Genomic DNA, 17,912 nt, shown 5'->3' on the forward strand with positions numbered 1-17,912 from the left:
TTGGCTGGCAACACAGAAATTTAGAGATGAACAAGATATAGTATCAGCCTGTGTAGAAGCCACCTTCAGCAGAAGTGGCAGGCGTATCTACTGTCTAATAGCACCAGGGCAAGGCATCTCTCAGGGGGAACTGGGTGCAGGAGACAGTGAACTATGAACAAGTATAGGTAGATAATGGGGAACTTTCACAGAGGAAGGCAGTTTGAATCAGCTTTTATGCACAGCACTTGGCTAGAGAAGGAGAGGTGAAAAGAGCCCTACAGGCAGAGGAAGTGGCTGGAACCAATACAGTGAGTGCAGCTGTGAATCCAGGGGAAAGGGGCTTCTGGTTGGAAAACTTTCCCAGCATCTTCCCTATGATTATCTTGTTTCCTCTCAGGCACTAATTTCACTCTTCGTGAACTGGGACTGGGAGAGATGACGCCCCCTCACGGGACACTCTACAGGACAGACATCGGCCTCCCACACTGTGGCTATTCCATGGGGGCCAGCTCTGATGCAGACCTGGAAGCAGACACTGTGCTGTCCCCTGAACACCCAGTGCGCCTGTGGGGCCGGAGCACTCGGTCAGGGCGCAGTTCCTGCCTGTCCAGCCGGGCCAACTCCAATCTCACACTCACAGACACAGAGCATGAGAACACAGAAACCGGTGAGTGGCTCACCTGGCCCGTTGGTTACCCAGGTTACCAGGGCATGGTTTTAATTATAATATTGATTTCCTGCTCCATCACTGGAGCTCTGGTGAAGCTGATGAAAAATTGCTTTGCCCTCAGTGGGCAAAAGTCAGAGCCTTTTGCAATGTCACATGAAATACCCACCCATCAGTGACATATCAGAGAGGGGTCACTGCACTTTCAGTCCAGACTGGGGCAGGGCTAAAGGGATGGGTTGTTACTTACAAGGTAAGGGAGCAGAGGGCTGCTGATGTTGGTAGCCATTACACTGTAGAGCTGGTTCCCTATGGAGTTCAGAGAGACCCTCTCTGCTCTGAGACTAGCTAGCACCCAATTGTTCGGCAGTCCTAGGCCAGCATCTGTCCTATTCCATTGGCTTCTGTTGCTCAGAAGGATTATGGACCAAGACTGTCAAACGGGAGCAACTTGACATTTGGGCTGTAGGGGAGACAGAGGTCAAAGGCTCCAGAGTTCCAGCCAGGAGGAAAGTTTATATGATTGTATGTGTGAGGTATCCAGGAACCCAAAGTCTTGGAGTCAGGAAATGTGTGGCATAAAAACATACCGCAAAAGCATAATGTGGTTTGCCCCTGCAGGTCAGCCCTTTGGGGGGGTGGAGGTGAGGGGGGGTGGACCAATGCTGGGGCTTCAGAACCTAAAACAGCCCCACCTGGGGAGACGCATTTCTGAGAAGCTCAGCCAGGAGTGTGTGTTCATTACTATAACAGGCAGTGCAACACGGGAGGTTGTTTTTAAAAAGTCAGAATGAGAAGAGCCAGCCAGGTGCCAGTGCCCCCTACTGGCTACCAGCTCTAAATGCAAGAACCTGGATTCCCAGCCAGCATCTGGGTAAGGATGGGGGCTTAGCCCCTTTTACAAGACAGCTCCAGCTGAGCTGCAGAAGATCAAAGCCCAGATTAGAGACCAGGCAGCTGAGCAGGTTAGTCAGAACCTGGTAGAGGATTTCATCCCCTTAAAGAGCCAGCTGCAGCAGATTCCAGGTGTCTTTTCTGCCTTCTGGGCCCTCAGAGTTCTTTGTAGGAGTTAAGGAGAGGCAGGGCCTAAGAACTAACTTGACAGTGTCACCCACCCCACCCCCAACTCCAGGGAGGGTCCTATGACCTGAACCCCTGTGGGTCTTCCCTTCTACAGTGGATAACTTGTACTCTTTTATCTGCCACCAAAGCCTAGGCTGAGCTAACAGGCCTGACTGACTCTCCCTAACCCACTGTACACAGAACCACTGCACAGGTTTAAACGGCGGGGTCACTCAGAGAAAATGAGGTCTGGTTGGAGGAACAGGAAGTATCTACTCCATCACTGGTCTAGGGTACAGCATTGGTTGTGTTATTTTTCTGGCTCTCACTCTCCCCACTTAGAGTTAAAATGAAGTCCGCACCCCTCATTTTCTGAGCTCTTAGATTAGGAGAGGGAAAGTGTTTTTGCGACATCACAGTGAGGGAACACTAAACAAGCTTAAAGCAGTTTCTCTTGTGCAGGACTTCTCAGAGCCTTTAAAACGTTAACATGCGAGCCGATGGATAAATTACCAGCATTTGTAGGTAGCTTCGCTTTATAGTCTTTAACCACAGAAACCTTTATTCTCGGCTCTTCAGGGAGGGGGCGGTGTTCCGATAACTGCCTTCTGTAATAGCTGAGCGGAATGATGTTCAAGCCTTGTGGACCTGGGATTCCAGCTATCTAACGTTGGTGGGCTGAAGATTAAGGGACGAGGGAAAGTAAGCGGGACGGAGACAGTTAATCACGGTTCCTGATTATCAATGCCCAAGCACGGCCAGCACTTCAGCCACAGGAGCTCATTTACTGCCTCTTCAGCTCTTTGAAGTCGATTTTTATTACAACCATTGCACAGAAACAGGGAGCTGGAGCCACAAAACCCAAGAAACCTGCCTGGCTCGCATGCTAGATGGAATTAGAACTCTGGCCCTTTTACCAATCTAAAAATCTTAACTCTGTTAGCTTTAGTTACTTCTGTTGAATTTTCTGTGTAGCAAAATACTAGGATTGCCTATTCTTCTGAGGGCTTTTTGCTATGGTGATAAAGGATCACTTTCTGTAAAGTCAAGACAGAGCAAGACATCGCCTATGGTATTGTATATCCCCAAGAGCTGATTACAGCTGAATTAAGCCTCTGTTGGGGGAATAATGACTTATGCAATGAGTCTGCAGATAGTGGGGCCAGGAGGTTGGTTGCTGGTTCCCCAGCATACCCCACCCCCTTTTTCCTTCTCCACTCAGACCTTAAAGCTCCGCTTAGAGCTCTAAGACAGCTACCTCAGAGGAAATGGTCAGGCAAAGGAGTGGAAGGGGAGTCCAACAAAGGACCTCTGATTTTTCTCTTTTCAGGCCTGGACTCCCAAAGCAGACACCCTACAGGTTTCCATACTCTCTCGAGCCCTGACTCCATTGGGAACTTTCATTAATGACGGTTTTATATTCCAGCCTGAATAACGATGGTGATCATTGGAATGGCTTGCTATTATTCATTGATTAGGTTCATAGAATTGTTGCTTAGCTGAGGAAACTGAGGATCAGAGAAGTGAAGGGTGAAGTACTATGTGCCTGGCTGAATAGAGGCCAGGCCCTATCAAGAGAGTCTGTTCTCTCCAGGATCCTCTTCTCTCTTCCCCTTGCCATCTGACCTCCCACCATCCCATCTTCTGCCTCTCAACCCCTCTAGATCTGGCTCTCTCTGTTTTCTCTGAGGAAAGCTTGGATCTCATCAGAGAAGGAGGGATTGCATATACTAAATGTGTTAGCTATTCATCCCATCACAGTGAGGCCACTGCTCAGAAATAAGGGAAATCAGAGCTTGCCAACACCCCAGTGCACACATGGGATAGCCTCTAATCCCCATAACACTGCAAAGATATCCCATCATCCAGATGGGAAGACAAACACTCCACAAACAGAAGTCAACTAACATGAAGCAAACTCTCAGCATGTTGGCAAAGCTTTGTTTGAAACCTGGACCTCTCTGGTCTCTTGTTTGCATTCATCAAAATCACAGGGAGTTTAGGGGTCTCTCCTTTGAGAACTGCAGCAGTGTGAATCCTAGTTCTTAAGGGGGACCTCTTGATAAATGTAACAGACTGACCCATAAACCACTGTGACCTCCAGCCACAGAAACACACACGCCTCTTTCACACCCGGCCTTGCATCAGTCAGTAGTAATGGTCAACAGTATTGACAGCAGTGGGAGCTTCCACTGAGGTCACAGGGCTGCTGTGTGCAACTGTCATCTGTAATAACTTTTATAGGGTCCATTAAAGCCAATTTCTGTCCCTGAAAGTTAATGTCAGCAACTTTTATGTCATTGTTTAATTGAAATAAGTACAAAATTGACTGGTAATATAAACATAAATCTTCCTCCTCGAGACTATCAGGCAGAGTTAGCCTCCAGGCCCCTCTTCCTGGAGGGGGAGTCACCAAGCTGGGGGCATCAAAGGAGGATCCAGCATGACAGACACCCAGTAGGCATCCAATAAATGTTTTTCAGAACATAGAAGATGTGATCAGGGCTCCATTCCCAGCACTGGGGCAGGATGGTAAAAATCTCTCTTGTGGATTCATGTGTCATTTGTTTTGTGATTGCAGAGTGTCCCTGGCATGGCAGGCATTATTCTAGAACATAGAAAGCAGAGCAGCCGTGAGAGAAGTGGGAAGTTAGCCACCTGTGGTGCCGTACAATAGCAGAGGCATCCCAGATTGGAAAAAATCACTGACTTCAGAGCACCCTCCCCCCATTCAGCCCCTGAGACCTGGACCAAGTCCAGGGGCAGTGGCAAGCTTGTGATTACAGTGCTGCGGTCATGGATCCCTGGGTCTCACTGGATAGCCAGTATAGCCTAATTGGCAAGCCCAAGGCAAATGATAGACCCTATCTCAAATAAAGGGGTTAAAGTGCCTAAGGAACCATACCCACAGTCGACCTCTGGCCTCCACACGCTCATGCATACCCATAGACTCATGTGAACCCACAAATATGTATGCATATGCACATAGAAAATAAAAATAATTAAAATTTAAAACATAAAACTTCATGCCAATTTTGAGGTATTGCTAGCCCATCCAGCATTGTGGAAGTCCCTGTTCTGTCTGGGTCTTGAATTTAGGCATCTGATCATGCTATTTGCTTAAGGGTCCTGGGGAAAGAGCTACTCACTTTCCCTGAGTATGCAGAGGTCAGGCTCTTCCTCACTCAGGTTCTGAACCTGGGTCTGGAGGCCTGGTATGATCTGATTGAGCAGGAAAGCAAAGTGTTCCCAGAGGAGCCCACTGCAGAGCTGTACCTGGAGGCATGAAGAGGCCTGGGTGGCCTCTCTGCTTTTATCCAAGGCGCCAACTTAGAAAATCACTTAGAAAAGAAAATGAAAGAAATTCAGGTCTTTCCTCTGCACCCCCATTATTATACAGTCTGGCATCAAAGAGGAAGTTATGAGTTAAGCTAATGAGGCGTCAAGTCCACAGAACGGGTGGGCATCTCCAGGGCATGCGAAGAGAGCACTCCTTACCAAGTCTGCTTGGTTCACCCTCCACCCTCCCCGGCCCCAAACCCTTGAGATTCATTCCTACCAAGATCTAGAAGAAAATTGGTCAGGAAGTTTGAAATGTTCAAAGTGCTGCAGTTCAACCTACTGTCCAGAGACAGCATCTTCCAGAACAGGAGTTGAGCCAGATAGCTGGGCTAGAAACTAAACAGTGCCCTCCTGCTTGGGGAGCCAGCCCACACTCCTTCCTGAACATAGACACGTTTTCAGGGAGTTTATCTCTTATTGGGCAGGTCACCATGTAACTCTTGAGCACATTGTGAGCCCCCAAGTTCTCAAAGAGGCTGAAAAAAAAAACCTGGTTTATGTCAAAGAATTTAGTCATAGTGAGTTAGAAGAGACTTTTTTTTTTTTTTTCATTTTCTAGGCAAGCACACTGATCTGGAGTTCAGTGGCATGTTGAAGGGACAGCCACAAGCAAGATTTAAAGGCAGATGTGCACCATTCTATCATCATTGTCTTGCTTGATAACTCTGCTCCATAATATACACTGTTTTCTAGAAACATGTGCTCAATTCTTAAACTGTGAGATCTGGGAAATAATTCTGGCTATATCTAGGACATAAATTTCCTTGTCCCTGTTAGAAACTTCCAGAAAAACAAGTGAACTTATAGCCTCTCTAATACAATCAGGATATACAAATCAAACCAGGCCACTTTCAAACTGTATCAAGCTAGAAAAAAAGGTTTAAGGGGAAAGCCCAATTAGAAAGCATCTGGAGGAGGTGCTAGACCCCCCCAGCCTTGAGGATCAGACAGAATTTAACAGGTAAAGAAACTGAAAGAAGGTCATTCTGTGTGGACAGTCAGCAAGGGTGTCCCCAGAAGCTGTGCTGAATAGACGTTAGCAAGTGTGTTGTACAGGGAATCTAGGGATGAAGGGTGGGGGTTCAGCACTGTTCTGTATGATCTGGGGAATGCAGTAACTGTTCTTTCTGTTTCAAATGAGTGAGTTTATTAAGCTTGCAGCAAATAAAAGTAAAAGAACAAGTAGCAAGTAGCATACAGGTAACAAAAACATCATCAAAGCAGATCCATCCAGCAGGGACAATGGAATAACCTGAGAGAGAGAGAGAGAGAGAGAGAGAGAGAGAGAGAGAGAGAGAGAGAGAGAGAGAGAGAGAGAGAGAACACGGGTAACATCATCAAACCGGGCTTACAACATCCAGCAGAAACTGACTGGGGAAGAATCAGTCTTGCTGGATTTTTCCATCCGAGAGTCTCTCTAGCAGTGAGCTTCTGGCTTCTTATTACAACCACACATGTTTTTATATTATAGGATAAACAATAGCAAAGTCTGTTAAGAATTGTTTGCCTTCTATCTGCCCTCAAGAACACAGTGTTTTTAATATCCTTATGTGTTTGCTGTTTTTCCCTGTCCTTGTTACAAAGCCAGTGGGTACCCTGACCCGTGTCAGGATTTAGAGGACACTTGATATAAACATGCTTGAGTCTGAGACAAGGGAAGACCTTCTTGATACCACAGCCCACTCTTGACAAGCCTACGCATCCCAGGAGAATTCACTGAGATGCTGCATGTTTCAGTTGCCATGCTATTCCTTGAGCACTTGCAGTAGCCTAAGAATGGTTCTAAATACTGAGATTTTGCTAATCATCAAAACCACTCACTCTTAAGGATATTAAACTTTAATGGGGAGATCTGAGGGTGACAGGTTGGGAAACAAAACTGCATAGTGTGTGTCAAGATAGTAAGTGTTGAGTGAACAAGCCCCAGGGTGAGAGAGAAGAGGTAAAATTTTAAATATGATGGCCAGAGAAGTCTTCATAGAGACAGTGAATTGGGGGTTTTGTCATTAATAACAGGAGCTGTGAGGATGAAGAAGGAAATCCAGCAGAGGGAAGGACAACTGCAGGAACCTTGGCATAGCATGTAAACGGCTTGTTTGATCAGCAACAAAGGGACCAGTGGGTAGAACAGTGGAGGACGCCAGAGATGGCCTGGTGTGGAAGGTGTGCAGGCTGGCACTAGAACTACTGAGAATTCTGACCGAGGATGGGCAGGGTCTAACCAGTGCATGAGTGGGATCATTCTGGATGCTGCGCTGAGAGTAGATTGTAGCAGGCACATGTTGAAGGGTGATGCTAGGGCAAAAATCCATGTGAGAAAGGATGTGAACTCTGACCAGGCAGGCAAATCTTATAAGTAGTTAGAGTTGCCTCTGTGCAGTGCTTCCCTGTCCTGCTCCCCAGGGACCTTGCAGCACCAAAGAACGCTTACTCTTAGTCCTGTAACCAGCAAGAACTCCCAGGTACTCTAGGGCAAGAGAACATCTATTTGATCCTCTAACCATACACCTACTGTGGTTCAGTTGCTGGATTCTTTAGCCACTGGCCCATTCTCTCTCTCTCTCTCTCTCTCTCTCTCTCTCTCTCTCTCTCTCTCTCTCTCCCCCTCTCTCCCCCTCTCTCCCTCTCTCCCTCTCTCCCTCTCTCCCTCCCTCCCTCCCTCCCTCCTAGTTTGTGGCTTTGATCCTGAACCACCATCCCCAGCCTGTCCCCATCCCTGCTCTCCACCCTGCTGCTGACCATCTGATCCTGCTGCTTTTCTCCCACCCACCCCTGGCCTTGCATTCTCTTCCCCAGGAGACACGTGGTACTAGCTTCTTTTGCTAAAGCCCTCCCTTTAGCTATAATTCCAACCCTTCCTCTTTCTGCTCACTGGCCTCAGACTGCTGTAGTAACTCATGGCAAGGGACCTCTCCTCTACAGCACTCCACTGTGATCTGGAAGCTGTGGTTTAAAGGCCACTAGCAATTTCTTGGGAGTTCCTTGTTAGGGGACTTTAGGAAGTCCTGATCCAGAACAGGTGCTCCCCACCTCCCTCCCGCTTGTAAGCTTGCTTAGAGCTAATCAGGCTATGCCCTGTTTCTGAACTGGGAAAGGCAAAGGAGATGGGGCGAGTCAGCCCTTGCTAAATGAAAATGGATTGCTTTCTTAAAACTTGGTTCAGACCCAGTGAGCGTGGAGCGAGGTGCAGCAAACAAGAATTTTGCCTTTAATTTGCACCAACATGACTTTCAATTCCAGCGGAAGCAACACAGTGACTGAATTCCTTCCCAAGATATTCGAGCAGCATTTTCTTCCTGGGGTTATAAGCTCTGCTTTGTCCAGGACAAGTTGGTTCCTGAGCCTGTTTGAACATTGGCTCACTCAAGATGAAAGAATAGCCACTGGCAGGAAGAGAGCCCCCTGCTCAGGAAAGCACAGTTCCAGTGCAGCCTCAGCATCCAGAGACAATCTAGTTTCAGAACTAGGCTGTCACCAGCCCTCATGTGATGCCAAGCAGTTATTTCTCTCCTCTGAGCACCAGCTAGTCAAATGAGATCCAGGGGAACTCAGCCACATAGCAACTGAGGAATTTTATGCAAATTACTAAATTCAGTGAGTCTCAGTTTTCCCACCTGCAGCTTTGAGATGAGTACCCATTAACTAAAGATATAATGAGAGTGGAAATAGTCTATCCATGAAGAAAATAGGGCACTGTTCTCCAGTCAGGGCATGATAACCAATTATGAAATAAACTCTATGACTTAGGACCATTGTTAAAATTATAAATGAACTAGGGAGATACAGGAGAGAAGACATAGCAGAACCAGATGGGTATTACTCTGTTAGATGTTGATTTCAGAGACACTGTACACATATGTACTAGGTCACTATGTAAAATATATCTATGGTTATAGATTTCAGGGCATTTTTTTTTCCAAAAGCTTAAAGAAAGGGCCAGTGAGATGACCCAGCAGGTAAAAGTGGTTGCCATGTTAACCTGACCACCCAAGGTTGATCTCTTAAACCCACAGTGGAAGGAGAGAACCAGCTCTTACAAGTTATTGTTTGGCCTCCACATGTATGTGATGGCACATATACCATGTGGATGCATGCTTGCCCTCATATCACATGCACACAGTAAGAAATGATTTTTAAAAGACTTAAAGAAAGTGCCTGGCACATAACTGGATACTCTAAATGTAATTCCCTTACTTTTTAAAGACTCTGTAGCTGAAAAATTCCATGATTCACTTCATGATGCGTTTGACCAAAAACCATCAGCCAAAAACTTTTTCTAGGCCCCCCCATCTGAGAAGGAGTGCACATCTGGGCAGAGTTTTGGGCTTGTATGATAACACTGGACCCCCTGGCCTGTGGAACCAGTCCTGCCTTCTTTTCTCTGCCTCCCATGTGAACTCAGAAATAGATGACTAATAAGCCTAAGGGTAGCCATGGGCTGGGAGGGTAGCAAGAAAAGCATCCTCAAACAGGAAGTGCTGCCCTTAGGGTGGGTGAGTCATAAGCCACCTGGACCACTCTGCTCTGCTCAGTACAACAGTGATGGCAGAGGACCTTAGGGCACATATTTAAGAATACCACATGTAGCTAGCTAGTAAGTGGGTTTAGCATCTCCCAAACCCTAGAGCCTTACCACAATTAAATTTCACACAAATCACCCAGGTAGATGGACCACCATGTAGAAAGAGCTTTCATTCCTTTGACCTCATTGTGTGGGGGAAACACGGGGTAGATAAAGGGTAAAGGGGGCCCACGGAGCTCATATGGGCTTGATACGTAAAGCTTGATGTGGGCAGGATGACACTGGTTAGCCTTGGGATCTCTGGAGCCAGGTTCAGGGGAAACCCAGGACAAACCTCCTTAGATGATTCAGAGAGGATGAGGTCCTCCCCCAAACTCTTCCTGAAGTGACAAGGCCAGCTGTCTCTGGTAGGGAAGCAGCCATGCAGAGGAGAGGAGCACCCCAGCAGTGAGGGGCCCGGGGCTGACAGTGCTATGGCTGAAGCTTAAGGAATTAAGAGATGGGCCAAAGGAAAGCCAGGCTCCCTGATGGGGTGGATAAGGCTGAATCGCTGGCTTGCACACAGCCTTTCTTATGAAAGTGAGACAAAACCAAAGTTTTACTAGGAAGAAAGTAAAGATCTCACCTGTTTCACTTTAGGATACATCCAGTGAGACCTTGCTCTCAAGATGACAATTGCCCTTGGGTATGAACTACAAAGCAATCCAGCAGAGAAACTCCGCAGGTATAGCTGGAACCTGTATTCAGAATGCACTTGTCTCGAACAGTTAACCATGAACTTGACTCACTGAGGATCTCAGGACCCATCTGCTAAACTTGGACTAGAGGGTTTCCTCCCAGTCCTCAGAGCTAGTTTATGGAATTTACTTGTATATATAACTTCTGCCCTCTTGTATTGATTTGGTCTGAGTTTTCTAGAAAACAGAGCTTCAGGCACAGAGAGGAGCCCGTGCCTTGTTTGGGAGGTATAATTTCAGGGTCGCAAGGGCAAAGCGAAATGAGGCAAAGGTGAGAAGCAGAAGAAAGGTGATGTACTGCCATGCTAGTTAGCACTTCACCGTTAGCTACAGGGACGTTCCTGGCCTTAACTCAGTAGGCCAGCTCATTGGGTTCCTGCCAACTATATAGAGAAGCCATGCTTCCAGAAGGAAAAAGGATGGAAGGAAGGAAGGATGGAAGGAAGGAAGGATGGGAGGAAGGAAGGAAGGAAGGAAGGAAGGAAGGAAGGAAGGAAGGAAGGAAGGAAGTAAGGGAAAACAAATGTAAACAGTTAAGGATCCTGGGTAGGAGACCTCACTGAGCACCAAGAAGGTCTAACTGACCACATTTGCAGGTAGATCATTTGACTCCAGCAGGTGAAGACTCCAGGAGAATCAGAAAAGGTGCTGTGCTGGATAGTCTTATATCAACTTGGCATAAGCTAGAGCCAGCTGAGAGACAGGAACCTCCACTGAGAAAACACCCCCAGGAGACAGGCTTGTGGGCAACCCTGTGAGACATTTTCTTCAATAATGATTGATGTGGGAGGGCCCAGTTCACTGTGGGCAGTGCTGTCCCCAAGCTGTTGGTCCTGGATGCTTTATGGAAGCATGCTGAGGAAGCCATGAGGAACAAGCCAGTAAGCAGCGTTTATCCATGGCTTCTGCTTCCTACCCTGGCTTCTTTTGATGATGGACTATGATGTGGAAGTATAAGCTGAAATAAACCCTTTCCTCCCTAAGTTTCTTTTGTTTGTGGTGTTTATCATAGCACTAGACAGGTACATCAACTGTCATCAGCATCACTTGTTATGAACTTAACCAGAAATGTTCATGTTCTGAGTGTTTGTCATGAAGACCATGGCATGATTTGGGAGGTTCTGTAACATTGAGGAGTGAAGCATAGCTGAATGAAGTGGTCCATTGCAGGGTGGGTTTTTGAGATATGTCATCTCTTAACTACTTCAAGCACTGATCTCTCTCTCTCTCTCTGCTTCCTCTCCACCATGATATGAGTCGTTCTGCAAAGACTTCCTTGTTAGGGTAAAGCCAAAGCTCTAAAACCATGATCCAAGATAAACCATTCTGCCCTTAAGTTGTCTGAGGTATTTTGGTCAGAGCAATACAAAGTAGTCACTAATGCACTGAGGTTAACTATTTCCTCTCCCTCCTTCTTCCTGCCCTCCCATTTGCTCATAAACTCTACATTGGTTACTAAGGGTGTCACTAATACTTGCTATTTATCGTGAACGTTTACAATAAGCCAGGCAGTATCGGTGCTTTGTTTCATTTAATTGCCCCGATCAGTTGGTAAGGCCATTTGTTATTAGCATTTTATAAATGGCTAAAATGAGATCTTAAAAGTTTTAACAATTTGCCAGGCTGGAAGTTCCAGAGTTCACGTCTAAGCAGAGCTGTCCAAATCCAAAGCCTGAGCCGCTAACTCCGCTGGCTCATGTGGACAGGATACAAAACTATTTGAACCAGTACTTTTGCAGGTTAAAATGATATGGTTATACCAGACTTACCTTTCTATGTTGCAGCCCTCTCCACTCCACGCTTGGCGGCCACTATTTCCTGGCCCTAGCTGCCGCTCCGCTCCGGTCTGCGGGTCGGGGTAGAGAGAGAGAGAGAGAGAGAGAGAGAGAGAGAGAGAGGGAGAGAGAGACAGAGAGAGAGAGGGGGGGGATAAAGGGGAAGGAACTCGAAGAATGGAGACAAGATAGAGGTTCTGATCAAGTCTCTAGTCTCCTTTATTGAAGGGAAATCTGGGGTATTTATACTATTTTACCACGTGCCTTGCAGGTGTTGATACGATGTAAGCCTTACAGTCGTGGCTACCACTTGCGCCTTACAGGCATGTATGGCGTGGATAGCACGTGGATAGCACGTGAACTGCATGCCTTGCAGGCATGGATACCACGTGAGCCTTGCAGCTGGGGGCAGTAAACAGCAAAACAAAATATGTGTGATATCAGAGTGTGCTTCAGCTGTTGTAGGCTATTGAAAAACAAGTCTCACATCAGGGTATATGGCTCAAGATGGCTGCAAAGCTGATAACCACTTTCTGCTAAAAATCGGCTCCCAATATTTCTAGAAAAACATAGTTACCCACACCTAAGCTCAGACTCTGGAGCCACGTTGTCTGGATTTGAACCCCAGCACTTTCTCTACATGCTGGCTTATATTGTAAGGCAAAGTCCCTTAGTTTCTCCATCCCTCTGTTTTCTTGTCTGTAAAGTTGGGACAGTGCTGCTCTCCACCACACAGGAAAGTTGTAAGGATTAAGTGAGTAAAGAAAGTCACAGCAGGTTACACTGTTTGGCACATAGGAGGTGCTGTGTGGGTATATGCTGTTGTTATTAATTGTACAGCACTTCGTGGATTGTGACATTGTTTAACATTTTCAGGCTCCTAAGAGATCGCAATGAGGCTCCTCTTTGGGTACAAGTGCTCATAGATCACACATTGGATGGAGGCAGAGGCGGGATTCAACTCTGTGTCTCACTGACTCCACACCCACACATGGCTGCTCATGGTTCCAGCTGGCAGCCAGTCAGCTTGGCTCTTATTCCAGGGATGATTCCCAGGTACCCAGGCCAAGTCTGAGGGCCCCAACAAGCCTGGTTTTTCTCCAGGATTCTTCTCCCAGGCTGTTCCGTGAGAAACAGCCACCTCACTTAAGAAGTGCATTTCCCTAGAAGTAAATAGGCAACCCCTTTATGTTCTGAACACTAAAGAGTTTTCTCTCTACCCCCAACTCTACAGCCTGGCTCCTAAATGAGTTTGCTACACTTAGTTTTGTAGAACCCTAACTACAGAATAAATTGCTTTTGGGGAGTACACCTCTATGAAAGAAATAAGTGCATGGAACAACCCAGGTTCAAAGCAGGACATAAACAAAAAGAAATTGTTTGCAATTTCAGCTCCTTGTAAAGATGGAAGGGGGGAGGAGAGAAGAGTCATCTTGGGTGTGAAGTGGGTTGTGAAAAGTGCAGAAGCCACTTCAAGTGGGAAACAAATAGGCTGGAGGCAGAAGTCAGGCAGCAATTAGAATCCAGGTACCTCCAGGTACCCTTCACCTGGCAGCTAAGAGAGTGTGTGCTTACACCCCAAGGGTTATAGACCGAGTCCAGGGGTACCTGAAGTCTCCGGGCTCTTGTACCTTGGCTCAGAAATAGAAATGAAGACATTTATTAAGAAAGGGAAAGCCCTCCAAAGAATAGGGGTGAGCCAGGAAGCTGAGGCAAGAGCATGCACTCAGAAGAGCAGGTCCACAGGGGACTTCTGGCCCCTCATAGGTCATTTCCATACCACCTGTCCTTCCCATATTTGTATGTCATGGGCAGTTTCCAATTGTGGCCTGTTCTTTATGTACAGGCCAGGTGGGGAAGGAACTCCAGCCTCTGTCTGACAACTGGTTTCTTTCCTATGTTAATCTCGATATAGTTTTTTTTCCAGTTCCTACTCCCCCTGTCACACAGCAGTTGCCTTCTTCCTGGCTGTATTCTCCAGCTTCACCTTCACAACTTCAGTGCTACTGTTGGTAAAGCTAAAGGAGGGATTGTATTCACAGAAAATATTTATGCCACATTTTCCCCAGGTAGATTTTAAAAGGTCTTAGAAATCTGGCCCCATAGTCTGGCCATTATCATTCACCCTTAGAAACAGCAGAATAGCCCACAATACCTCTTCAATACCTGCATTCCATAAATGGCTCTATCATCACCCATCTCTGAACTCTGACAGTGAGATTAGAACTTGGAGCAGATGTTGGGACACACCCACAGTTCAGTGACACCCTGGTGGGGCCAGTATACAGCAGGATTTACTGCCAAAATTTACAATCCAAGAGACCCAAAAGCAAAGTATCCATAGGGAAGACATGGGACAGAGTGAAGAGGAAGCCAGCTCCAAGCTTCCCTTTGTTGAGTGACAAGTGCTTGTGAGTTGTAAGGACATCCACACAGTGCTGTCTTCCATGAAAGTGCAAGAGAGACCCAGAGCCCAAGTTTTTGATCAGGGTACCACCCCAAATTCCAGACTCTGAAACAATACAGGTGTTTACCATGAGCATATGAAGCAGCCCAGGCACTGTGAGTCACTCTTATGATTCAGGGAGGGGCTGTTTATCAGCAGGTTCCCAGACACTAGTCATCAGGATCATCCTTACAGGCAGAAGAACTCTCTAAGGATGCAATGTCAGGTCTGCTAAGGACTAGGTCTTTTGCACACTGCCCTTGGATTAGCATTCTGCTTTATCAAAGAATGATCCAAGCAGACCACCCAGGACATACTCAGAACAGCATTGACGTTTTTCAACACTATCTATCCTTACAGACACTCTTAACCAATGGCTACAAGTTTTAGCTGGGAGAACTTGCCTAGTGAGGAACACTGGATGCTAGTACAGGGAATAAGGGAAGAAGAGATGAAATGATGTCTCTTCAAAGAAAGCAACTTGTGTTTAAATAAATCTCACAGTAGAAGCACATTCCTGGGTGTGTGACAGTGGGTGGATTAAGCTGGGCAAAACAGTGCAGAACTCTTTCTTTCTTTTGACTATGGAGTGGACTAGCTGTGCATAGCTGCAGGAAGCAAGGGGTAGTCTCAGCCTAGGGGCTCGTAGTACAGAGAAGACAGTGGACAGTCCCCAAGTAGCCACCTTGCAGAAAGGCACCTCAGTGCTGGGAAAAGCACTGAGCGGCCAGCAGCCAGCCAATCAAGGAAGAACTGCCACAGAACCATGGGAAGAAGCAGCTGTCTCTAATACTACGCAGCGTGGGAGATGTCTGACGTTTTGTGGTTTGGATGATACTTTCGGGTTTTGCCTGAATTCAGAAATGACTCCAGGCTGTCCTTGTCTTTGGCTTCATCTACTGTAAGTCACAGCATTTTCAGAAGCTGGAGTATAGAATGGTGTTGGTTGTTTATATCCAACGAGGAAATGCCACAGTCTATGTAAGCTAAGGGTGTCAGGCCAGTTCCTGTCCACTATAGGCTGCTCCCCCCCCCCATCTCTATAATTTACTTTTCTTGGTGAAATGACAAGATATCCAACAAAAGCTATTTAAGGAAAGGAGAATGTATTTTAGCTCACAGTTCAAGCATACTGTCTATTGTGGTGGGAAGGCATGGTGTCAGGGATCTGAGACAGCTAGCCACAATGCATCCACAGTCAGGAAGCAGAGAGGGACAAAGCCTGGTGGTCCTCTCATGTCCTCTGCTTTATTCAGTCTTGGCCTCCAGCTCATTGAATAGATACTTGAATTTTATGGTGGGTCTTCCCACCACAGTTAGCCACAATCAAGAAACTCCTATAAAGACTCCCAGTCTTGATCCTCCCAGACTGATAATGAATATTAACTATTATACAAAGCCAACCCAAAAATAAAGAATAGAATATTGGTAACAGGTACGAGAACCTGCATTGAGAGCCTTCAGTGAGCTGTATGTATCCTTGACAAATTCCAGTGTTTGGGGAAGATAATAATACAAATGGCTTATTTAATAATAGGTATAATTATATTACTGAATTAAGTGGTATTAAAATTTATTTAATAATATATATTCAGCAGTAATTGTTACAGGCCAAGTATAAATATACTCTCCAAAAACCCTTATTTTACCTTCTTGTCTCTATAAAACTGCTATGTTCTTTTGGAGCAGATAAGAAAATAGGGACTGAAAAATGTTAGATACCACTCATGCGGTCACTAATTTAATAAGTGGCAGGGGCCCACTTCAAGCATAGATATCTGTGTGACTCCATATTCTCTTCACTGCCTGGAGCATTGTTGACTTGCAGATGTCATGGATATTGAAAGAAATGGCTGGCCAAGCTGTTTTCATGAGCCTAAACTAGTGCAAGACTACAGTGACAAATCTGATACGTGTTCCCAGATGGGAATTATTTAGAACCCCCAAAAAGGCAGAAAGAGAGGTTCTTAGGGGCTGCTGTCATTAGCTGAACCAAGTAAGCTGATTGCTGGGTATCCTTAGAGAGCAAGGTAAGGATCCATCTACTGTTTGTTCCTCTACAGCTGGCTAATTAATATAAGGCAGCTGGCTAATTAATATAAAAAGAGCTGCCCGTTATTGATCAGTTTTGTTTTCTACCACAACGATGTCTTAATAAAGCTCAAGGACTACAGCTCAGAAAGTGGGGTGAAACCTTTAAAGTGCATGTGATAGTTAACCTTGCTGTCCCATTCTAGGGTTCAGGACAATCTCATGAGGGGATTCTTCAATGACCTTTTAAACTATGTCTCATGGTTAGATGAATTATTTTCCTTTATATTTAGCCTTTTTCACAGGTCTAGATATGTCTTGGCAAAACTGTAGCATATGTATCTATCCTCATGGAATCAAAGCCTGGACATAGAGTCCATGAATACACACAGGTATGAAGGCATTCTTCATATATCCTGTCCATTATGCCCATTATTTGAGAATACTAGATAGAGGTCCAGGAGAATACAAGATATGGAACTCATACACAGAATACAGGACTGAGTGCCTCAGAAGGACCCAAATCCCCAAATCTCTCACCTTACCACTTTGTTGCCACTCTGGATAAAAGAAGACTAAGATGTAGTATGTGCTCCTTCTGAGGTCTGCAGGATCCTTTCTCATTTTCCCCTGGTTTCTGAGGAGTTGCTGGCCATCCCTTGGCTTGCATCATGGCAGCCTCTGACTTCTGTTATGGCCCTCCCTCTATCAATGTATGCATTTATTTCTTGTCTATAAGGGCAGGTTGGATAAAGGGGCCTCTCTAACTCTAGTGTGACCTCACTTTACAATTCCAGCCACAGCAATCTTATTTTCAAATATGGCATTGCTGGGGTCTTGGACATAAGACATTAGTGAAGCTTCTAAGGGAAAAACAGCTGCTCCCATTAGAAAAGCCTATTAGGCCCCAGGGACTATGCTAGGCACCATGATTTCCCAGTTGGAAATACAATTCTTGAGTTCATGTGTCCCATGAACTGCAGGCAAGAAAGAACATTTTAGACCAAATAACAGACCAGTTACTACTCTCTGCAATGGACTCTGGGGACCCTGAAGCTTTTCCCTGCTCAAGCCAAGTCAGACCACCCAATTTTATATCCTTTCTCAGTGACTCAGCCCTTCACTGGGGACAGGATGATCCCAGAACACATTCCTGCCTGGGATAACAGAAGTGACCCAGCAGCAGAGCCTTAGTAAAAGTGTGTGTGGCTGAGTGCTGACCTGACAATGTGCCTATGTTGAAACCACTGGGTGCAAGCACCTGAAAATGTCAAAGGAAGGTACACGTGACAGGATGTGAGTTACACCAATATCCGTGTTCAGTGTGCTAACAACTTATGGCAGTGCT

General features: G+C 46.0%; 1 protein-coding gene across 17 annotated transcripts in view; it reads left to right on the forward strand.

Moving 5' to 3' along the window:
* Tenm4 (teneurin transmembrane protein 4) overlaps nucleotides 1-17,912 on the forward strand; it is a 1,520,543-nt gene that overhangs the window by 1,165,419 nt on the left and 337,212 nt on the right. For all 17 annotated transcript variants that reach the window (XM_076938042.1, XM_076938101.1, XM_076938085.1 and 14 more), the window contains one exon: nucleotides 380-649. In XM_076938042.1, the coding sequence (XP_076794157.1) occupies nucleotides 380-649 (270 nt within the window). The remainder of the gene's footprint in view (nucleotides 1-379; nucleotides 650-17,912) is intronic.

Source organism: Arvicanthis niloticus, chromosome 1 (assembly GCF_011762505.2).
Source record: "Arvicanthis niloticus isolate mArvNil1 chromosome 1, mArvNil1.pat.X, whole genome shotgun sequence".
NCBI classification, from domain to species: domain Eukaryota; kingdom Metazoa; phylum Chordata; class Mammalia; order Rodentia; family Muridae; genus Arvicanthis; species Arvicanthis niloticus.